The sequence below is a fragment of the Nyctereutes procyonoides genome, unplaced genomic scaffold (assembly GCF_905146905.1).
Source record: "Nyctereutes procyonoides isolate TBG_1078 unplaced genomic scaffold, NYPRO_anot_genome, whole genome shotgun sequence".
Lineage (NCBI taxonomy): Eukaryota > Metazoa > Chordata > Mammalia > Carnivora > Canidae > Nyctereutes > Nyctereutes procyonoides.
Genome location: NW_026575040.1, coordinates 9,805,873 through 9,830,647, shown reverse-complemented (window position 1 = coordinate 9,830,647; position 24,775 = coordinate 9,805,873). Strand labels below are relative to the sequence as shown.

Genomic DNA, 24,775 nt, shown 5'->3' with positions numbered 1-24,775 from the left:
CGCTCTGAGGCGTGTTCCCATTTATAAAAGGGAAAAAATGGGGGTGCTTGGACACCATGACTTTTATGGTCCAGCTAACATTCTAAAATGAGCTCCCATTCTCTATATCAGATGCCAGTCTAGGATCTAGTTAATAAAGCTCTATCTATTCAGAGAAAGCATACACAGGAGCAAGGATAAACACCCATTTGGTTTAGTAGTAATTATAATGACACTATAATGCTATCATTATAATAACAATAACAATACTTTTATATTATGATGCTATACAATTAAAACAATCTGGCACATTGCAGAGATTCTTTGTTCCTTGGGAATATATACAACTGCAAAATACATTGCTGTATCAATAATTATAGCTTAAAATATCATAAAACATATGTAACCCCAGGACTACATGTCATGCACAGTTCATTGTTGAAGATGAAACTCTTTTCAGGCAAATTCTCAGCTATCTGTGACCTGCTCTGGCCTTTGAGACAGAGTGTGAATTATAAAAAGATTGCCAGTCAGGTTAGGATGGTTTTGCCTGTGGAAGCCCTATATCCTCTTATCACAGCTCCCAGATCACTATAGATCAAATGGTCACTCTCATTTTAAATTTCCGGGTTGTAATTTTTGCAAAGCACTTGGTAGGAAAAAGTGATGCAGGGTTTCCTATTGAATAGAAGAAAGCACGAGGAAAAAAAAAAAAAAAGGCCAATGACAACAAGCATTCAAATGAATGTCCCAAGAAAGAGATTTGTTTAATCTTAGACCAGGTTTGAGAAAAAGAATATCCGGGATCCTGGGTTGTGATTCCAAAGGAAGTCAAGACTTCCTTTCCACAGCTGCCCTGTAGGAAGCTGGTATGTCCCGAGTATATCTTCTTTCACTCTGCTACCCAAGGGTGAAAAGCAAAGTAGCACATCTCCCAGATGCCAAGTCAGGGTGAGGTCCCTACCCCCATTCCCCTCCAAAAAAAGGTGCCAGATCTGACATCCTGTCTGGTTGAAGCCACATCCTTAGAGAGCAATTACATTGCGTCATTCCTCACCTTGCTGAGGCCTCTTTTCCTTTAAATGGAGGGCAAGTGACCATTAAAAGTGGTTCCCAAAATAACCCAGTGGTCTCATTGCATCCGGAATGTCCGACATCCAGAATTGAGGAAGCGGATGTACCTCCCTTGAAGGGGGAGGGTCCGGTAGCGTTACCCTTCACACTGTGACCCTTCGCTGCATTACTCAGTAGGAACAGCTGCCAAACTCAGAGCAGCTTAGAAGACAATGGATTATATTTCTTAGTTATTTCTTTAAACCGTTTAAAAATTAGCCCCACCCTGAACAAATGAATTGCAGGCAAACAGAGTTAATGTTAGTAAAATTAGCGTTTAACAAAAAATCAGAAGGGCAGCTGGGTGGCTCAGTCTGTTAAGTGTCTACCTTCAGCTCAGGTTGTGATCCCAGGGTCCTGGGATGGAGCCCACCTCAGGCTCCCTCAGCTCAGTGGGGAGCTTGCTTCTCCTTCTCCCTCTGCTACTCCCCCAGCTAGTGCTCTCTCTCTCTCAAATACATACAAAAATAATCTTTTTAAAAAAGGATCAAAATTCACTTAAGACTAAAGAATAGAAAACTGTTGTATTAGAATGAGAAAAAAGTGGAAGATTGAATTTTTTCATGTATTCTATATTCTATTTGCAATGCCTTGGCATTAATTTTTTTTTCTTTTCTTTCAGAGAGAGAGAGAGAGAACGAGAGAGAGAGAGCGAGAGAGCGTACTTGTGCCTGAGCCAGGGTAGGAGCCAAGGGAGAGGAGAGAGAGAACTCCAAGCTGACTACCCATGGAGCGTAGAGCCCACCCAATGCAGGGTTCCATCGCACAATGCTGGGATCATGACCTGAGCCCAAATCAAGAGTTGGACACTTAGCTGAGCCACCCAGGTGCCCCAATACCTTGGCATTTTTTACTTTGAATCTCCCAACTGAATTTTTCATAATAAGAGGATAAAAGAGCTTCATTTGTAAAAAGGAATATAGACTTGCCTCTAAAATAAATCTCATAAATTGATAAAGTTCATTGATCCTATAATAGTAACCACATGTGAGTATAGCTAAGATAAATACGAGACTCCGTAATGTAAACAGTAGTTATCATTTAGTTGCATATCATGAATGGCTTTTAATTTCCTTTGTATTCTTTTCTAGCTTCCCCCCATATAATACACTGGAATTAGTTATATGATTTTTTAAAAACCCACAAAATTTGAAACAAGAAACACAAGATGCTCAGAAGATGTGATATTTTAATGCAATGAAAGGCTTTATTACTTTTTCAATCTAAAAGGCAAAGCAAAACAAAACACATTTTGGTCAGTCTGACCTATTTTCTGAGAAAAAATGTTTTACTGTGATTTCTTTTTTTAATCCCAGCTTTATTGAGATACAACTGACAGGTAACGTTGTGTTAGTTTTAGGTGTACAGGTGCTGATTTGATACACTTAGGTATTGCAAACGGATTACCAAATCCATGGTGGCATTAGCAAATACTTTCATTCTGTCACATAATTACCATTTCTTTTTTGTTATGAGGATATTTAAGATTTACTCCCTTAGCAACATTCAAGCATATAGTATTACTAGCTATAACCACCATGCGGTATATTACATCCCTGAAATTTGTTAATTTTATAACTGGTAGTTTGTACCCTTTGACCAATTTCTCCATATTTCCTCCTCATCCTCGGCTCTAGTAATCACTACTTTACTCTATGTTGCTTTGAGTTTAGTTTTTCTAGATTCTACCTCAGAGGTATTACATAGCATTTGTCTTCTCTGTCTGACTTATGTCACTTAGCACGACGCCCTCATGGTTCATCCTTATTGTTGTAAATGTCAGCATTTCTTTTTTCTTGTGGCTAAATAATAGTCCACTGTGTATATGTACCACATCTTCTTTAACCATTCATCAATTGAGAAACACTTAGATTGTTCCCATATCTTGGTTATTGTGAATAATACTGCAATGAACCTGGGAGCACAGATGTCTCCTTGAAATCCTGATCTCAATTCCTTTGGATAGATACCCAGAAGTGGGATTGCTGAGTCATATGGTAGTTTTATTTTTATTTTTATTTAATTAATTTATCTAATTTTGAGGAACATTCATACTGTTTTCCATACTTGGCTGTGTGAATTTGCATTCCCTCCAACTGTACACAAGGGTTCCCTTTTCTCCACACCCTGTCAATGCTTGTTATCACTTGTCTTTTTGATGATAGCCATTCTAACAATATCTCATTGTAGTTTTGTTTTGCATTTCCTTGATGATTAGTAATGTTGAGTGAATTTCTGTTTCTTTTCTCGCGTAATTGTTTTATTGAAGGGTAACATACATCCGGAAAAGTATATAAATCATAAATGGAGTATACTTGGATAAACTACACCCACATCAAGAAAGCACATGTTGCTAGCACCCAAAAAGCCTCCTTTAACTCACCTGCCTGTTGCTCAGCTCCTCAAGGACACCCACTATCCCAATTCCTAACACCATAAATTAGGTTTGCCCATTTTGCACCATATACATTTAATATATATTAGTATTACTTTTTTGTGTCTTTGTGTTTGGCTTCTACTCAACAGGATGTTTGTGAGACTCATTCATATTGTTGCAAGTAGTCGTAAGTCTATTTTCACAAAACTATAGAATATTTCATTGTCGGAATTTACCACAATTTATCCATTTCCAGCTGAGGGACATTTGGGTTGTTTCCTTAATAACTATTACAGATAGGGCAGCCTGGGTGGCTTAGCGGTTTAGTGCTGCCTTCAGCCCAGGGTGTGATCCGGGAGTCCCGGGATCCACTGCCCCATCGGGCTCCCTGCCTGGAGCCTGCTTCTCCCTCTGCCTGTGTCTCTGCCTCTCTGTCTCTGCCTCTCTCCGTGTCTCTCATGAATAAATAAATAAAATCTTAAAAAGCAACTATTACAGATAGTGTTACTATGAACATTCTTGTACATATTTTCTGATGAACATATATATTGATTTCTCTAGGTATATGCCTGAGAGTAGAATCTCTGAGTCATGCAGTAGAAGTTCAACCTTAGTAGATATGCCCAAACAATTTTTCCAACTGGTTTCATACATTATTACTTTCACTATTGGGGTGAGAGTCCTCTCCTAGTTGCTCTACATGTTAACAACATTTGATAATACTTATCTTTTTCAATTTAGCCAGAATAGTGGGTGTAGTATCTTAGTATTTTAAAAATTCTGGTAAAAGAGACATAACATTTTTACCTTTAAAATTTTTTTAAAAAGATTTTATTTATTTATTCATGACAGACAGAGAGACAGAGACAGAGACAGACAGAGACACAGGCAGAGGGAGAAGCAGACTCCATGCAGGGAGCCCAACATGGGACTCGATTCCAGGTCCCCAGGATCACACCCTGGGCTGAAGGCAGCGCTAAACTGCTGAGCCACCCAGGTTGCCCCATTTTTACCTTTAAAAAATATTTATTTATTTATTTATTTATTTATTTATTTATTTATTTATTTATTTATTTATGATAGAGAGAGAGAGGCAGAGACACAGGCAGAGGGAGAAGCAGTCTCCATGCACCGGGAGCCCGACATGGGATTCGATCCTAGGTCTCCAGGATTGGGCCTTGGGCCAAAGGCAGGCGCTAAACCACTGCGCCACCCAGGGATCCCAAAAAATATTTATTTTTAAAAAACATTTTATTTATTTATTTGAGAGAGAGAGAGAGAGAGAGCGCTCAAGCTGGGGAGAGAGGCAGAGGGAGAGGGAGGAAGAGAAGCAGAAGCCTCATAGAGCAAGAAGCCTGATGTGGGGCTCCATCCCAGGACCTTGGGATCATGATTTGAGCCACGGGCAGAAGCTTAACCAACTCAACCACTCAAGCACCTATAAATAAATAAATAAAATCTTAAAAAAAAAACTTTGCCTAGGGGCACCTGGCTGGATTAGTCGTTAGAGCATGTGACTCTTGATCTCAGGGTTATGAGTTCAAATCCTGGGTTGGGTGTAGAGCTTACTTAAAACCAAAAAAACAAATAAACCCAAGCCAACCAAACAGTCCCTCCTAACCCCCCCAACTTTGTTTACCCCAATGTAATGAAGAGATCTCCAGCATTTTCTTCTAAAAGCTGTATTTAGTTCTTTTTTTCTTTAAAAAATATTTATTTATTAATGAGAGACACAGAGAAAGAGACAGAGAGAGGCAGAGACATAGGCAGAAGATAGAAGCAGGCTCTCCACAAGAAGCCCGATGAGGGACTCAATCCCAGACCCTGGGATCATGCCCCCAGCTGAAGGCAGACACTCAACTGCTGAGCCACCCAGGCATCTCTAAAAGATTAATTTAGTTCTATAATCCATCCAGAGTTGATTTGCTATGGATGGTGTGATATAGGGATGAATAAAGACTTACTTTTTTTCATGTGGAGATTCAATTGGCCCAGCACCATTTACATAAAAGGTCATCCTTTCCCTCACTGCAATGTATTATCATCCTTGTCAAAAATCAGTTGATTACATATGGGTTTGTTCCCAAATTCTTTATTCTACTCTATTGGGCTACTTGTCTATCCTTAGGCTAGTGCCATACTTTCTTAAATACTTAATCTTAGGTGGATCTTGGTATCTGGGAGCATAGATCTTCCAGCTTTGTTCTTGAAGACTGTCTTGGCTATTCTTGGCTCTTCTGAATTTCTTGGTTGATGTTGTTGCTTTAATAACAGCTTTACTGAGAAACAATACATATATACCATATAATTCACTCATGTAAAGTGTATATATAATTCAATTTTTTAAAAAAGCTTCTTTTTAAAAAAAGAGTTTATTTATTTATTCATAAGAGACACAAAGAGAGAGCCAGAGACACAGTCAGAGGGAGAAGCAGGCTCCCTATGGGGAGCTCAATGTGGGACTCAATCCCAGGACCCTGGGGATCACAACCTGAGCCAAAGGCAGATGCTCAATCACTGAGCCACTCAGGTGCCCCAACTTAATGGTTTAAATAAATTCACAGAAATGTGCAACCATTACCAAAGTCAATTTTAGGATATTTTGATTACCTCAGAAGGAAACCTTATGCCCTTTAGCTATCATTCTGCTTACCATCCCTAGTTCATCTGCTTTACCAAGCCCTAAACAACCATTAACCTCTCTGTATTTATAGACTTGCCTATTCTGGGCATTTCATATAAATGAAATCATACAATATGTGATATTTTGTGACTGACTCTTTTCACTTGGCATAATATTTTTAAAGTCATTCGTGCCTGCATGTAGCGTGGATCAGCACTTCATTCCTCTTCATGGCTGAGTAATATTCCATCGTACGGATATGTCACATTTTGTTTATTTGCTCTTGAGTTGATGGAAATTTGGGTTGCTTCCCCTCTTTGGCCATTATGAATAATGCTTCCACAAACATCTGTGTATAGGTTTTTGTATGGATATACGTTTTTTATTTCTCTTGAATATATAGTCAGGGGTAGAATTTCTGGGTCATATGGTAACTATACTTAACCGGGGGAACTGCCAGACTGTTTCCCAAAGTGTCTGCTCTGGGTTACATTCCCATATCAATGTTAAAATTTTTAAAAAATGTTTTTAATTGAGTAAGTTACTTGCATAAGATTCAAACAGTACCAAGGGCTACAAAATGAAAAGGAAAACCTTACTCTCTTTATATATTACAAACAGCTGGGTGGCTGACTTTGTTCTGCACACTTAATACCTTTAGGACTGAATAGGAAGGATGAAGGGGAAGAGAAGGACTGAATCTATATTTATATATGTATGTATGTAAGAGAGGGGCAGAGGGAGAGGCAGAGGGAGAGGGAGAGAGAATATCAAGCGGGCTCCAGGCCCAGTGTGGAACCTTGATGCCCTTGATCCCATAACTCCACCACCACGAGATCATGACCTGAGCCCAAATCAAGAGTCTTATGCTTGGGGATCCCTGGGTTGCCCAGTGGTTTAGCACCTGCCTTTCGCCCAGGGCGTGACCCTGGAGACCCAGGATGGAGTCCCACATCTGGCTCCCTGCATGGAGCCTGCTTCTCCCTCTGCCTCTCTCCGTGTCTCTCATCATGATTAAATAAATAAAATCTTAAAAAAAAAAAAGTCTCATGCTTAATAGAGCCACTCAGGCACCCCTGAATCTACATTTAAAAATAATAGAAAAAAACAAAAAAATAAAAAGAATAGGTATGAATAAATAAAATAAAAAAAAATAATAGGTATGGTGCTTCCTATACTTTAGTAAGCTCTTTATTTACATCTTATTTCTTCACGTTTCATATACCTGGAATCATTGGTTTAAAGGTCTTTTTTTTTTTTAAGGGAGGTTTCAAGATTCCATTTTTTAATTTTTTTATTTTTTATTTATTTTTTTTAGGTTTCAAGATTTTATTTTTTTTTTGGTTTCAAGATTTTAAAAAATACTATCAATCTGCTCTCAAAAAAGGTTGCCCCAGTTACAATCTCATGGGTACTGAGTGCCCATCTCCCTGTAGATCATCAGTAGATCAACAAAGTGCATAACAATTTTACATAAATCGAGGTATCCATTTGCCAGTTTGTTAGGCGCAAGGAGTTTCTTGACAAGTTTTCTATCCACCCCCCCACGCTCCCTCTCCTCTAGAAATGAGGCCTTTTTCCTTATTCGTCTGATTATCGCATGTCCTTCATCACGACCCGGCCCCAGCAGGGCGCTGCAGTCCCCGCAGAGGGGGCCCCGGCGGCACCGGACCTTCCCCCCCGCTCCGGGAACCAGGATGCCCGGCTCTCTTCCCCGCGGAGGAGGAGGAGGTGGAGGAGGAGGAGGAGGAGGGACCGGGAGGGGGGCGGGGGGCGGGGCGACCACCCGAGCGCCGCGCGGCGGCAGAGGGCGCTGTGGAGCCCCGCCCCCCCGCCCCCCGGCAGCGCGCCGCGCCCCCGTGACGTATTTCCGCGTCATCTGCCGCCGAGGCGTGCTCCCATTGGCTGTCGGCGAGGCGACGGGGGCGGGGCCGAGTGGGCGTGTGTGGAAGGCGCCGCGGCCCCGCCGGAGGGGCGAGGCTTCCCTGTTCCCCGCCCCTCCTCCGCCCTCCGCTCCCTCCCTGGGACGGCTGCGCCGAGCGAGCGGCTGGCGGCGCGGCGCCGGCGACGGCTGTACTTTCCCGGCTGCGGCTGTGCGGGGCGAGCCTGACGGACCGGTGGACTGGGGGACGGACGGAGGGAAGCCGGGCTGCGAGCTGCGCCGGCGGGGGGAGCCCTTGGGTTCCCCGCGCGCCGACCGAGCCCCCCCGCGAGTGGGGCGGGGGTCCCCCGGGACCGCCGGCGGCTCCTCGGCCCTGACGCCCCCCCCCCCCGAAGGCAGCCCCGGGCCCTCGGCCCTGCTCGGCCCTGCGCGGCGGGCGTGGGGCGGCGCGGACGGAGGAAGCGAGACACGGGCCGCTCTCCGCTCGGAGCCGGACGCGCCTTCCCGCGTCCAAAATGCCCAAGAAGAAGCCGACGCCCATCCAGCTGAACCCGGCCCCCGACGGCTCGGCGGTGAACGGGACCAGCTCGGCGGAGTAAGTGCGGCGCGGGCGGCGGAGCCGAGGCGGGGGTGCGCGGCGCGCGGGGCTCCGCTCGGGCTCGTCACGCACCAGTCGGGCCGGCAGGGGCGAGGGACTCCCGGCCGCCGAGGTGTCGGTGACTAAGCACAGATCGTGCTCCTGACTCAGACCAGTCGGTGGACCCAGCGAGTCCCCATGTAACCCCCCGCCCCCCCGACCCTTGCAGTCATCCTTGGCCACTGGCCATTCACTTTCTTCCCGCCCCCCCCCCCCCCCCCCGCCCAGGATGAAACCAGGTTCACCTCCCCCCCACCCCTGCCCCCCGCCCCCCGCCCTCCCCAGCTGTTTTCTCCAGCTCGTCTCGGGGAGCCCGGCCTGTGAAGCGGAGAAGGGAGGCAAGCGTCCTGCAAAGAATGAAGGCCGGCCCGAAGTACGGAGTGTGGAGTTGGGACAGCAAGCAGCGTCCGCACCTTTGTGCTGGACACCTGTGGGCCAGGAGTGCCCTGTTGCGGCCACCGGCGGGCTGGCTGGGGCTGGCGGGGGCGTGTGTGCACCTGGAGCCCCTCGGCCCTTCCCTTGCCGACGTCGGCGCGGGGGGCGGGGGGGGGGCTCCAGGTCCTTGGCCTTCTTCCTGGAAAACTGTTGTCTCTAAGGGAGCCGCTTTCCCCTTTCTCCGTTGGACTCTTCATTCATTAGCAAATCGCTCCTCACCAGCGACTCTCCTGGCTCTCCGTACTTGTATCAGGAGCCTTTAAACTCCTGACCTAATACACTGAACACCCCATAGCTGTGAAAACCACACGCACAGGGTGCTCCATCTCTGCAGCTTCCAGTGTTGCTCGCAAACCAGCACTTTCTCTCATTAAACGGGTGACGAGGCTGTTTTCTAGGGAGGGTGTTTCTGAGCTCCCAGAACTCGGTTAGCATCTGGAGTAAGGAACAAGACTTGTGAGGGAGAGAGACCCGGCTACCTGGAGAAGTAACCAGGAAAGATTTTTTTTTTTTATATTTTATTTATTTATTCGTGAGAGACAGACATAGAGAGAGGCAGAGACACAGGTAGAGGGAGAAGCAGGCTCCATGCAGGGAGCCAGACGTGGGACTTGATCCCGGGACCCCAGGATCATGCCCTGGGCCAAAGGCAGGTGCTCAGCTGCTGAGCCACCCAGAGATCCCTGAAAGATTTGGTTCTTAATCTTTATCGGCACACTTGGAGATGTAGGGAAGCTAGCTGATGAAACAAATGGAGTAGGTTTGAACCTTCTGCTTTTTGGTGATTTCTATCATCTTCCTTTCTCTCTTTAGATTTTAATAGTCTGGGGACCTGCTGGCTTGGTGACTCTGTCCATCCCTCTAGTGATCACAAGGCCAGTGGTGGACCTGTGCTGTGAACTCAGCTAGGTACCTCAGACCTGCTCCCAGCAAACGCCCTTCAATACTATAGTGTTTGTTTTGCACGGTATTGACTTGTATAGCTCAGATTCTGCGCAGTTCAGACTTTGCAGAATTTTACCCCTTGGAAACAAACTGATCCCCCCAGCACAGGGCAGAACATGTTTTGACCACAGTGGCTTTTTGAATGTTGTGGCCTGACTGTCCTGGTCCTATTTGATTTGGAGTTAGGTACTGGGTGGAAGTACCTGTGGTCATTCTCTTGTTAATTGTGGCATCACAGCTGTATTCTTGCAAATGGGAGGAATCTTGTTAAAAAAAAAAATATGAGGAAGAAAAGAATAAACTACTCTGGAGTTGGTGGCAGAAAAATTTGGTGGCACTGGGAGATTCTCCACAGTGCTTAAGAAGTTGGACTCTGGAGTCAGGCTAAGTTTGAAGCCTGGTTCTGTTACTTTGTGGTTTTGTGACCTGGGATGTCTCTCTCAAAGGCTTAGATTTAGTTTTCTCGTCCGCAAAAATGGAGCTAATGATAGAACCTATGTAGGATAGTCTTGAAGATTAATTGAGCTAATACGTAGTAAATCTCCATAAATGTTAGCTTCTGGTGCCTTTGTTACTGGATAAATGTTGAGAAAACTGAAGGAAAGTGGAAGGTAATTTCCATTCGTGGTGGTGGGTATGTATGTTAAGTTGCCTTTGCTTCTGGATAAGCGACTCCCTGCAATCCCTTCGTTTTTTTGTGCCATCTGCATCTACCTCCATGACTCATTACTGTGTTACAATGGGAGGCATCTTTGTGTAGGCTGCTTGAGACAAACATGGACTGTTCCCCTACATTTCCTGGCATTAAAGGGAGGAAAGCTGTACACATCTTCATCTTTCACCTTCGAGAGTATTTCTCAAGCAAGGCTGCTGTTCTCTTGATTTCTGTGATTAGACAGGGTACAGTTGTGAACATTACCATGTCATGTAAACTGAAGAAAAAAGAAAAACCTCCATTGACAGTAAGGATCTCTTGGTACTGAATTGGCAAGGTTGCTTCTCTGTGGCTCCTTGGCACTCTGGGATTTACCTCTTAACTTAGCACTTAATGCATTTGAACGGAGCTGGGTTACATGGGACCTGAAGTTTATACAAGTTGCGGGGGTCCTTGAAGAAGAAGAGTGCAAAAATACCTCTTTTGCAAATTTTGCAAAAACATATGAGCATACTTCAAGGGTGCTAAGCGTTAGCATGAAATAAATTGGAAATGAGATCATATCATTCCCCTGTTTAAAATGTTTTCATGCTTCCATTGGATTTAGAATAAATTCCAAACTCCTGTTGGGTTATGAGGCCCAGAGATATGCCCACCGTGAACCTCCACCCCCATCTCTTTCACCACATTTCCTGCCACCCATTTCTTCCACTCTACCAGTCCTTTTTTACTTCCTCCTTGGGATGGTCTCTACTCCCTCCAGGCCCTTGCACATGCTGTTTCCTTTGCCTAGGATGAATCATCCCTTCCTTTTCCCAAGCTAGGAAGGAAGCAATCATCATCTTTACCTAAATACCATTTCCCCTGAGGTGTTCACAGACCACCTAATTTCTAAAGGAGGTTACTTTCCCATGTCATCTGATTTTCTTTTCCTTTTTTTTTTTTTTTTTTTTAAATAGGCCCCACGCCCAATGTGGAGCAAACATATGACCCTGTGATCAAGAGTCTCATGCTTCACTGACTGAGCCAGCTAGGTGCCTATCACCTGATTTTTTTTTTTTTTTTAATGACACTCATTCACTGTCCATAGTTTCTTACTAGGATATTTTATATCTCTCTCTTTTCTGTACACCATAAATTGTAAGGTCAGAGCTGCCTTTTTCTGATTCATTGTTTTGTAAGTAGTCTCTGGAATATAGTAGCTGGCACATAGTAAGTGCAAAAATATTTTAGTAAATCGGTGAGTGACTTTTTTTTATTTTTTTTGGTGAGTGACTTTCTATTTGCATGATGTATTTAACAAACCTTTTTATACTTTTTCATTTTTTCTTTTCTTTTCCCCCTTTGCTGTCATTTCCCCCTCTCGATTTCCTTTTCTTTCACAGGCACCCACTTTAGGGTATTTAATACATGGTCTTCTGGTTCCACCCATTTGTTGGGTATGTGTACCTTTGGGAGGTGGATGGTGTTTTGTGTGTTTCTGTGCATAGAGTGCTGAATGCGATTGTGCCGTTGTTCTGCCTTGAGAAAGGAGATCCTACCATTTGTGGCAACATGAATGAACCTGGAAGACAATTATACTAAATGAAATAAGCCAGACACAGAAGAAAGAAAATACTACATGATCTCACTTATATGTGGAATCTAAAACAGGGGGGGAATAAATAGAAGCAGAGACTAGAGAAGTGATTACCATGGGTGGGAAGGTGGGGGTGTTGGTCAGAGGGTACAAACTTGCAGTTAGCATAGGTGAATAAGTCTAGAGATCTAGTGTACAACATGGTGACTATAGTTAATAATAATAGTTAATGTTTTGAATACTGGACGTTTGCTAAGATTATAGATTTCAGGTGCTCTCATACACACAAAAAAGGTAACTATGTAAGGAAATAGATACCTTTGTTAATCAGCTTGACTGTAGTAATCATTTCCCTACCTGTATCAAATCATCATGTTGTGCACCCTAAATATATTCAAATTTTATAAAGATTGCTCTTTTTTTTTAAAGATTTTATTTATTTATTCATGAGAGGCACAGAGAGAGAGAGAGAGAGAGAGAGAGAGAGAGAGAGAGGGAGAAGTAGGCTCCATGCAGGGAGCCCAGCATAGGACTCCATCCGGGTCTCCAGGATCACACCCTGGGCTGAAGGCGGTGCTAAACTGCTGAGCCACCCGGGCTGCCTTAAAGATTGCTCTTGTGCTGTAAATATGCCCCAGTTGGGATAGATTAGGTTATATGGAGGTAACAACCAACCAGAAAAAATCTCAGTTGTTTAACACACTTGGAGGTCAGTGGGAGTCTCTGTTCATTGGATTCCATTAGGGATCAAGGCTCATGGAGGCACCATCTCAAATATGCTCATGTTAGAAGGGTGTCTTGTGAACTGCATTCTGGCTCCTAAAATTTTTGGCCAGAAGCGACACAGGTCACTTTTGCTCCTATTTCATTTGCTGAAGTAAATCACATGGCCTTGCTGACCTTCAAAGGAGTGGGAGCTTCTTGGAAGGAGAACTAGGAATATTTAAACAGAATAGTTCCTTTTATTTTTTTAAACTAAATACCATGTTTCTGACCTCTATTCCTGATGCTGCATTATGCTATTCATTATTTCTCTTGGTTGCAGAGTGGTCATATGCATGTACCACATTTTATTTATTATCCTATGTCAATTCCCCCAGAATGAGACAACTCTGTTTTCAACTCTTCTTTTGCTACATCAGACAGTGCAGTCATGACCATCTTTGTGCACAGCTCTTTTTGCACCCTTGTGAGAGTTCCCTGTGGGATGTACTCAAATGGGATTGCTTGGAGTACCTTGTGTTTCCTTCCATGATGAGGCACATACTTAATCTTTCTTTGTTTCTGTCTAATCTATAACCCGGCACTCCCTGTCACTCTCTGCCCCTTTATCGTGCCCAGTTTTTCCTCATAGCACTTGCCACTAATAGTGCACTGTGTGTAAGTGTCAATCTGCTGCCCCGCTAATATGTGAGCTCCACGAAGGTGGGGCCTTGGCTTTGTTCCTTGCTCAGTGACTAGAACAGTGTCTGCTCTTCAGTAGACACCTGCTGATGAAATGAAGCATTCCTACCTTGAAAGAGTACTGTGAGGGGATCCCTGAGTGGCGCAGCGGTTTGGCGCCTGCCTTTGGCCCAGGGCGCGATCCTGGAGACCCGGGATCGAATCCCACGTCGGGCTCCCGGTGCATGGAGCCTGCTTCTCCCTCTGCCTATGTCTCTGCCTCTCTCTCTCTCTCTCTCTCTGTGACTATCAAAAATAAATAAAAAAAAATTAAAATTTAAAAAAAAAAAAAAAAGGAAAGAGTACTGTGAGGATTAAACAAGGTACCTCATACAGAAGTGCTTTGAAGGCCATAAGGTGCTGAATAAATGGGAGGGTGTAGGTGTGTTGCTTGGCCTTGGTGGCATCCACAGATTATGGCTTTTGTACTGTGTCACTGTAACCCAAAAACAGACTTACCTCATGATTGCATTTGGAGCATAGTTCCTAGTGTCAGCACTTCTGCTAGGTTTGTAAGGGACACCTGTCTCTTAGAATGTCAAGGCCCTTCAGGAAGGGGACAGAAAGGTTAAGACAGGTTGATGTGCTTTTTGAGGGTCTCTCACGGCCTTTCCAGGCTGTGCTCCATGATATGTAAGAGCCCCCCCCCTTTTTTTTAAGATTTTATTTATATGTTCACGAGAGACAGAGAGAGGCAGGCAGACAGACAGAGGCAGAGGGCGAAACAGGCTCCTTGCAGGAGCCAGATGTGGGACTTGATCCCAGGACCCCAGGATCATGACCTGAGCCAAAGGGAGACACTCAATCCAACTGAAGCCCATGTTCCTGGGGAAGAATGCCCCTGCTCTTGTTGCAGCAGGTACAGAAAAGGCAAAAAGATTCTTAAAGATGACTCTGTCCATAGCAAGGAGATGTGTGGGGCCCTTGTTTGAATATAAACGCTTAGAATATTCTTCTTTCACTTATGTGTCTTTGAAACAAAGGGAGAATACTTTAGTAGAGTAGCTGCTACTGGTGCTGCCTTACCCATCTCGTTTGATTTTTCTCTTTCCTGGTTCATCTGTTGTGGTCTGCACTGACCCCTTTACTGTCCTCCTTTCACCCCAGCATGCTGCTTCCTACCTCTCTCTGGGCTTGCCCACGTGGTTTCTTTTGTCTGGAACGCCCTCCTCTGCTTTCCTATGTTATTGTATTTTTGTTTTGTATTTGCCATCACACTTTAGCTTCTGTGAGGGCAGGGACCATGACTGTCTTGTATACTGATCTTTACCTTGCATCTGGCAGAGTGTCTGGAATGAGTGAATGCTGCCCATCTTTCAAGACCTAGCATAAATCTCATCTCCCATTTACATAATCTTGAGATTTTATAGCATTTTCTGAGTAACTCCATGCTATTCTCGGACTTGGCTTCCAGACTTAGTTTTATTACTTCTTAATTGTTGATCTTGGCTGTGTAATTTGACTTCACTGAGCCTTGGTTTTCCTTATTAGTAAAGTAAGGATGATAATGTAATAAACCTGTGAGGGAAGCTGGGCAGATGAGCATCATCTGAAATAATCTATCAAAGCACTTGATAATTACCGGAATGTTATTCAAAGGGAAAGTGTTGTTAATCCACTTTGATTTCTTCCTTCTCAGAAAGCTATTATCTTTTGCTCTAATACCAAATTAAAAGTGTTGATAAATCATGTTAATTTGGACATTTTATATGCTGCCTGTCTTTTAAAATCTAAGCCAGATCTGTGTCTAGAATCAAGCCTTGAGACCGAACTTCCTGTTTACAACAAATGCAGGGACAGAGGAACAAGTTAAATGACACCAGGAGGAAATCATTAGACAAATCCAGGATGTGGAACATTCTCTATAACAACTGACCCAGTCTCTTTAGAAAGTCAGTATCATGGGCAAAAGGGTGCTAGTGGTATGGTTCTAGAATAACAGACTAAGGAGACATGCCAACCAAATGTAATGCATGAACGTCAGGTGGATACTGAATCAAAAATGAAATAGCGATCAAATGTATTCTTGGGACAGTTTGGGAAATTTGAATAGAGAATTGCTAAGTTTTTAGATGTAATGTATCATGATTAAGTAGGGGAATGTTATTCATAGATGATACATGAGACTCACTTTGAAATGGTTCAAGAAAAAAATCCACATACCATAGTAGATAAAGCAAGTGTGGCAAAATGTTCACAGTTGCTTAGTTGGCTAGTTTATGAGTTTAACTGTTTTATTCTTTCCATTTTTCTGTATGGAAAATTTCATAAAAATACATTTTATTTTTTATTTTTTTTTAATTTTTATTTATTTTATGATAGTCACAGAGAGAGAGAGAGAGAGAGAGAGAGAGAGAGAAAGAGGCAGAGACATAGGCAGAGGGAGAAGCAGGCTCCATGCACCGGGAGCCAGACGTGGGATTCGATCCAGGGTCTCCAGAATCGCGCCCTGGGCCAAAGGCAGGTGCCAAACCGCTGCGCCACCCAGGGATCCCAAAAAATACATTTTAAAGACTTTATTCATGAGACAAAGAAAGAGGGGTAGAGACATAGGCAGAAGGAGAAAGAGAAGCAGGCTCCCTATGGGGGAGCCCAATGCGGGACTTGATGCCAGGACCCCAGGATCATGACCTGAACCCAAGGCAGACACCCAACCATTGAGGTGCCCCCATAATAAATATTTTAGAAGTACCCAAAGAACAGAATTCATCCTGAGTCTTATGCCCTTTTTAATGTTAACTCACATTTTCTATTTCCTCTTTTGTACTTGTGGTCTATTGTATAATGAACATCACATTAAATGCAGTATCATTTTATTTTTTATTTTTATTTTGTTAAAAATTTTATTTATTTATTCATGAGAGACACACAGAGAGAGGCAGAGACATAGGCAGAGGGGAAGCAAGTTCTCTGCAAGGAGCCTGATGTGGGACTTGATCCAGGACCCCAGGATCACAACCTGAGCTAAAGGCAGACACTCAACCACTCAGCCACCCAGGCGTCCTGCTTATGTCTTTTTTTCCCTTAACTTGTTTTGGGGCCATACCTTTTTGGACCCCTGGGTCTATGACAGTTAATCATTATTGGTAGATTGGACAAAACCAAAAAAAAGTTTTCTTTTTTTTTTTTTTTTTTAAGATTTATTTATTTATTTTAGAAGGTAGGATGGGGCAGAAGGAATTTTAAGCACATTTCACGATGAGCACGAATACTGTCATGGGGCTGGATCCCATGCCCCTGTGATCAAGACCCTGCTGAAACCAAGAGCTGTCAGATATCTGATTGTACCACCCAGACACCCCCAAAATCATGTTTAAACAAAGAGACTGAGTCACCTGGGTGACTCGGTTCAGTATTGGACTCTTGATTTTGGCTCAGGTCATGATCTCAGGGTCGTGGGATTGGGCCCCATGTGGGCAGAGCAAGGAGTCTGCTCGAGATTCTTGCCCCCTCCGTCTCCTGCTCCCTCTCCTCCTTCCCGCCCTCAAATAAATAAATAAAATCTTAACAAAACAAATCAAAGACACTGATAACAGCAAAAAAACCTTCTTGGTAGCTTTCCTGTGTATGAATTGTTAGTATTTGCACCACCTCCCCAGGAAGCACAGGTCAAGCAATGGTGAATGTTTTTGACATGCTGAGAAAACAAACCAAGAGAACCCACAGGATGGGGCAGAAAATGAAGTTGAGCCTGAGAAGAAAGTTTAAGGTCCCAATTTTGTTTCTGTTGTTTTCTTCTAGAAGCTGCCAATTTTCAAAAATGCTCTTACTGTCTTAATGCTGCTTGTGTTTTTATTACTTCATGTCCTGTGTCCTGGTTCTGTTGCCTGAAAGCCCATGAGAGCTGTTTGGAGGCCCCTGTACCTGTTTGCTAAGTTAACTCCTCCCAGGATGAATGGTGTTTTGTTTTAAAGCAGCAGGTGTTCTCTGGGTCTTGGTTCTGGGCAGACTGTGAAAGAGCTGATCCTGCATCGGATTTCTCAGTGTATTCCCCAGGGGGGTCCTGCTTTGATGTCACCGAGGGAGTCAGATTAAGAAGAGGTTACATGGGGGTTAAGAAAAAGCAGAGAGGGGTAATGTGACCTCTTTTCCCCACCACAACCCTTCCTCGAATATTTGCCTGCTTAAGCACAACTCTTTAAAAAACTTGAATGTGTTAAACATCTTCTAAAGAAGGAAACTACAGACATTCGAATTTCTAGTGTAACTTTTTGGACATTCCATTATTTACATGTGATCAGTTGGTGAGCACCCCCTCTTCCCTCCAACCCTTGCCTCCCCAATTTTGACACTTGGATATAATCCTCATGCTTGTCGTTTATTTTGGCTGAAGAGTAGAATTGGACAGGGTCTGGCTTTATAAATGATACTTTGTTGATTATTTAGGTGGTATCCAGATTTTTGTTTTTTGAAGATTTTATTTGTGAGAGAGAACCCAGGGGCTTGTGGGGAGAGGGACGGGAAGGGCAGAGGGGAAGAGACTTAAGCAGACTTTCCACTGAGTGTGGAGCCTGCCACTCCATCTCATAACCCTGAGACTTGGAGATCAAGAGTCAGATACTTAACCAACTGTACCACCCAGTTGCCCCCAGATTTTTATTATGTACGGATAGTCTTGCAAATGTTTTGAATTAATCTGTTTTGTTCTGCTTTTAGATTAATTCATACACCAAATCAGAGGCAGTGAACCATGTTGCCGCTGTTGTTACGTATTAACAGCATATGTTCCAAAAAAAGATGGAACCAATTATATTTCAACTGTTTCCTCAAGCTGCAGAAGGTTTTTTATTTTTAAGTGTAGTTTTTTTTTTTTTTTTAATAGTTTAATGGGTGAAAAGGGCTCCTTTGAAGGTCAATCTGCTTTACTTTAGGTGTTAGCCAGGCTGTATTTTTAAAATGAAGTTATTTTCTGTATTTTACCAATTCTGTTTAAACTAATATTTATTGAATGCTTAATGTAATTTGCTATGCTAGAAGCTGTAGGCAGTTGAATAAGATTGTCTTTGGATTTTGCGCCCAGGGATTTTGAAATCTCATAGGACAGGGAGAGGTTGCAGGGCCACAAGAAGAAGGAAACAAATGGCTGCAGGGTAAGAAAAGTGCCTTGATGTACAAAGAAAGTACTGTCGGAGCTCATTGAGAAGAGGAAGGCACGTCCAGGGGGGGAGATTAGGAGAGCCATCACGGAAGAGATGACATTTGAGCTGGGTCTTGAAGGATGGCTAGGATTTCCATGGGAATAGGGGGGGGGTGAGGGTGGGGGGGGAGTGGGCAGGGCATGGCAGGAAGAGAGCGCAGGATGAGCCACTTAACATAAGTGGGAAAGCCTGGGATGCCTGGAGGAGCCAACAAATAGTTGAGGGCTCTGGGTGCATAGGTGCAGGTTGTAGAAGATGAAGCCGGAGAGGTAGGTGGGCTGGTTTTGTGGTACCTACTAGACATTTTGAAAAGTCACATGCAAACTTTTCTTCTCTGCTGATTTTTTAATAGATATGTCTAAATAGTTTTTATGTGCTTTGTATTTTTATTTGTTCATTCACATCTTTTGTTAATTTGTACATGATTACTTGTGGGTTGTTGAGGTCAGTGTGCTTTGTGTTTTAAGATTTTATCAATTATGTGGCTACTGCATTGTCCTGTCGGTGTTTTCCTTTCATGTTGTGTTAAGAAAAAAAAATCTTTATTTTTTTGTCTTTAAAAGCATGTCTTTTGTATGGGACAGTCTACTTCTCTTTAGTATTTAGACCTATCTCTTCACAACTTCGCGGGAGTATGTGGCTTCTTTTTCTTACAGTCTTTTCTCTCTTATATGGTTAATTCTGTTCCATCTGGAATTTATTAATGTGTTTGGTGTGAGAAACATGTCTAATTGTTCTCCACAATGAGTTCTAGTATCTTATAGGAGTTTATTAAATATAATTTATCTACCTATCTGTTGTATTTTCAGGTTTGCTTTTATTTGGTCTTTATTGTATTTTGATGTATTTCTAAAATTTCCTTTTAACTTATGTAGTTTTGATGATTTTTTTTATTTGGTAGGGTTAATGAAAACTTATTTTAAAATATATTTTTAAAAGATTTTATTTTTTAGTAATCTCCACGCCTGATGTGGGGCTTGAAGTTACAACCCTGAGATCAAGGGTGGCACACTCTACCAACTGAGCAGGCCAGGTGCCCCTAATGAAAACTTTAATAACTTTCGTGGTGTACCTTTCCATTTATTAATGTCTCCTCTCTCTCCTATAATAGTGTTATAGTTTCTTCTGAATAATTCTTCTGTGTCCTTAGTTAATATTTCGAAGACTTAACATTTTGGTGCCATTGTTTTGATGCCGTTGTGATTGAACATTTTTTAATTTGTATTTTCCATTCTGACCATGGTTTGGTTTGTATGAATTGTTTATATCCTACAGCTTTGTTAAATTCACTCATTATATCTAGTAAATATTTGGTAGAATTATATGCATTTTAGGTTTAGTATTGTCATCTTCAAACATAACTTATTTTTTCCTCTGAACACCTTTATATTTTTATAGCCATCTTATGTTACTCTCAATAGCAGTTCTTGTGTCCCATAGGAACACTGTTAAGTATAATGATGCTTCCCAAGGACCTTCTGGGCAAGGAACATTTCTGCTTTTTCCAAAGAGCCATGAAAATAAGAAGCAGCTGCCTAGCTTTATAGAAGCAGAGCCTGTTTGGGCTGAATGGGACCTTACAGATCCTTTAGCCCCCTGCCTGCATTTGTGAGATTAAACCAGACCCAGAGAGAAGGAACTTGCTGGGAGCTCACACAGCTGGAATGGAGGAGGTGGTTTTCAGACTTCAGTTTCTTTATGGTGTATATATTACTTGTTTTCATTCGGGATACTTGGTTGGAAAAATTTCCAAGTTTACCCAACACCAAATTTTGAGAACTTTATCCAGTTATCCTAACAATTTTTAAAAAACTAATCTGAATTTGTTCAAGAAATAATCTGAATTTTTTCATGTAATAATCTGAAGGTTTTGTGGAGGCACTCCTCTCTATCACCATTCTCTTAGGTGTTTGAGTGAAAAGGGAATAAGGAAATGAGGGGAGGAAAGGGTATTTTAGTCTAGGATCCTTAGTAGGAGGGTCTATTTTTAAGCTTCATAATGTCAGTTTTAAAAGCAGTGGTTTTCAAAATAACCACAGACAAAAGTCCCCTTGAAATGAATGCCTTTCTGGAATTGACCTATTTTGAGTTTAACTGTTACCAAGAACGGTTCAGAATCTCGAATGCTCTTACGTGTATCTACTTTTCAGACTAAGTAGAACAGTAAGTTGAGTGAGTGATCTACATGGGTTCCAGATTCAGGTTAAGTCTAGGAATATGGGAAGTTGTAAGAAGACATGACTAGCCAATCATATTGTCCTTACAGACTTGTCTGTATCCAGGATAATTATAGTCCCTTCTTTATTGAGTTATAGGTTACATTTCCAGATTAGTTTTAAAAAATTAGAGTTTCACCACATTTGAGAGTCCAGAGCTAAAGTTATTTGCCCAATTTGATTTCATACCATCATTCAGTAAACGGTCGGGGGAGGAGGCCTCAGAGGTTAACAAAAATTCCAAGCCAACTGTAAACCTTTTGTCTGATGGTTTACTGGAATCTAGATTGAAACCCTACCAAAATGCCAGTCTATATTTTTAGCTTCTTCCCCCACTCCCAGCCCCCAATAGGAAGAAGACAGAGGCTTACCATCCCAATAATTATTAATAGAAAACTTATCCTGCTTCTTTTAGGCATTCATCTATGTCCACTATAAACCTTGGTCATTGGCACCATGGCAAGGTTCCATTCACCAGAGAACAGGCCAGTGGAATGCTTGGACCAGGCTTTTAACACGTATTAATTTAGGTAGAGACTGGGGGGCCTAGTTGGCTCAGTCAGTAGAGCGTGCAACTCTTGATCTAAAGATTGTAGGTTTGAGGGCAGCCTGGATGGCTCAGCGGTTTAGCACCGTCTTCAGCCCAGGGTGTGATCCTGGAGACCCAGGATCGAGTCCCACGTCGGGCTCCCTGCATGGAGCCTGCTTCTCCCTCTGCCTGAGTGAGTCTGTCTGTCTGTCTCTCTCTCTCTCTCTCTCTCTGTGTGTGTGTTTCTCATGAATAAATAAATAAAATCTTAAAAAAAAAGATTGTAGGTTTGAGCCTCATGTTGGGTGTAGAGCTTACTTAAAATCTTTAAAAAAAATTTAGATAGGGACTACAACATTTTATTTTATTGGAACACTCCTAAAACATAGTCTCTTTTGCCTTGTTTTATTTTGGTAATGAAACTAATGCTGGGTTAGCTGTAAATGTAGCTTGTTGCATTTCTATTTCTGAGTATTCTGAATCACTGAGCAATTACAAAATGAAAGGTTATCCTAAAGCATTTCCAAATAAAGAAGCCATAAAATATTAGGGGAAGTTGGAGGGTGGGGGAAGTGGTAGGGAGAGTTAAGAAGGGAAAGGCCAGAGCCACCAACAGGTGTTCTGGTTGCATTGAACAAAGTGTCAGCTTGGTATGCAGTCATGGGTAAGAGTTTTGTGAATTCCTGAATGCTGGTGTGAGGGTACACAGGGTAAGCGGAAGTCAGCAGTTCCGGAGGTGCAGAGGACTTGGCTCACTGGCTCATCCACAGCTGAGGACCTGAATCAATTCCTGAGCAAGTTGCATTCTTGAAAGACAAGGGCTGCATCTGTAGGAGCACAGCAGTTAATCTGTGGGGTAATAAGTCCTTCCTACATCAGGAAGGAAGAGTAGGATGAAGTCCAGAGACATGAAACTTGCATCCCTGAAGGACATCATTAATTGGAAAAATAACTTGACATTTATTGAGAGCCTGTCTGTTCTCTTTACATGCATTATCTTTAATTTGCACAAAAATTCTGCCAGAAAGATTCTAATATTCTGTTGTACAAATAAGGAAAATGAAGTTCAGGGGAGTGAAGTAATTTGCAGAAGATCACATAGCTAGAAAGTGGTGGGACTAAGTTTAGAATCTAGGACTAGCCTACTCTAACCTCCACGTTTTTCCCACATGGCTGCCCAAAGATTATGTAAAATGATAGAGGTCTTGAAAAAAAATTTTTTAAGTAAGCTCTGTGCCCAGTGTGCGGCTTGAACTCATGACCCTGAGATCAAGAGTTGCGCACTCTACAGACTGAACCAGCCAGGCGCCCCCTAGAGGTCTTTATAGAGTTGTATTCTCCAGAACTGGAGCCACTAGCCAGCCATTTGTAGCTATTCAAATGTATTTGTATGTATTTCAATGTATTAAAATTCAATGAAGTTTAAAAATCAGTACCTAAATTACACAAGCCACACTTCAAGGGACTAAGGCTTCATGTGACTAGTGGCTACTCTGTTAGCACAGATTAGAACATTCTGATCATTGCAGAAAATTACTGGCTAGACGTCATCCAATTTTACCCCTTTATTAATTTATTTTTGTCCCTTGTGAAGTCAAAAATGAGGGACGAAGGAAAGTAACGTGTTCAGTATTGAGTCTGGTTAATGTGGGCCTTTGGACTGATCAGCTCATGACTTTCCCATGGCTGACACTTTCCTTTGAAAATAACAGAAAGGTGTGCAAGAGGAGTGACTGTCCTACTCTCCCAGCCTTGCCTGGCCTGCAAACTAGACTTTTTTTTTTTCCCAGAGTGCAGCCCTGTGTTTTCCTAAGTTCAAAGGGCATGTCCGGATTAGTTGCCTCTAGGAAAATGAGAGATGTTTGTTGGAAAGGAATTCCATGTTTAATGTATGAAACAGCACTTTGATTCCCTCTGGTTCGTGCTCTGCCTTCCTACCCAGCCCTTTGTAACTGAACTTGCAGCTGCTAGCCATTTGTCTTCCAATCAAGGCCAACTTCAAAACAGTTCAGATGACAGAGGTATGTATACTTTGAATAGAAGCAGCTGCTTGTTGTTTGTTGTTGATTTGGATGGCTTTTGTGTGATGGTCAAATAGATTTAGATTTTGACTAAAATTACAATTACAATAATAGGTTTTGAACTTCGGTGTTAAGAAGATTCAAATGTATTAACATTCATTTAACTGATAGTTATTACATACCTAATATAGACCAGGCACTGAGCTGAGAAATGGATGAAATGGACTTTTGCTGAAGATGGAAAAAGATGCCAGTGTTCTGGGCGAAGTCTAATGCACTTTAAATTCATTTATTGTCAGCATTTGCCATCCATGTATTTACCTGTTTGGTCCTGATATGTAATGGAAGCTCCAGTTTGGATCATTTTTTTGAAGTAAAGTGAGGAATCACGTGCAAGTGTCCTTTTAGTAGATTAAAGACATTTAAATTATACATGCTAGGATCTAAATAACAGTCTAAAGTGTATGTGTGTATTTGGGGGATGGGCACGTGGGAACAAAAGGGAGGCATTGTACAGGGGTAATATTTTTAGGAAGCCTTAAATGTGATATTTGATTTCAGTATAACACACTCTCTGGTTTAGAAAATTGTCTTTTAGGGATTCCTGGGTGGCTTAGTGATTGACCACCTGCCTTTGGCTCAGGGTGTGATCCCTGGTCCAGGATCCAGTCTCACATCCGGCTCCCTACAGGGAGCCAGCTTCTTCCTCTGCCTGTGTCTCTGCCTCCCTCTCTGTGTCTCTCATGAGTAAATAAATAAATCTAAATAAAAAAAAAAGAAATTGTTTTTTAGAAACAAATTGAAGTTTCAGGATTTTTTGTCCCTAAAGAAATGTTGATATCACATGCATGAGTATGGTCAGAGATTAAAAACAGAAGTTGAAGTGATGGCACGGTATCCAGGAAAGTGCCTGTCTTTTCTGAGACTACAAAGGCAGAGGTGGAGAGGACATTAGAAATGTCTTAGAAGGGGTCCCAAGGAGCCTGCTGTCTGGTCTTACTCTAATTCCCTGAGGTGGTGCGGCTATGGCAGCAGTGGTGGTGGTATTGGGGGGAGGGTGTGGGCAGAGCACCCATCTGACTCCTGATAAGTTTGACAGAGTAGAGTCTCATTTCTAGAAGGTTGGGAATGGGCTTAGGAGAGTTTTGGAGTCCCCAGGTCCAAACATGAGATGGTCTGAGGAAGACCTACTTACTGTTCCCC

At 42.5% G+C, this 24,775-nt stretch overlaps 1 protein-coding gene across 1 annotated transcript in view; it reads left to right on the top strand.

The window, feature by feature from the left end:
- Nucleotides 1-8,102: 8,102 nt before the first annotated feature.
- MAP2K1 (mitogen-activated protein kinase kinase 1) overlaps nt 8,103-24,775 on the top strand; it is a 78,113-nt gene continuing 61,440 nt past the window's right edge. Inside the window, exon 1 of the mRNA XM_055320007.1 lies at nt 8,103-8,569. Within this exon, the coding sequence (XP_055175982.1) occupies nt 8,490-8,569 (80 nt within the window). The 5' untranslated portion in view covers nt 8,103-8,489. The remainder of the gene's footprint in view (nt 8,570-24,775) is intronic.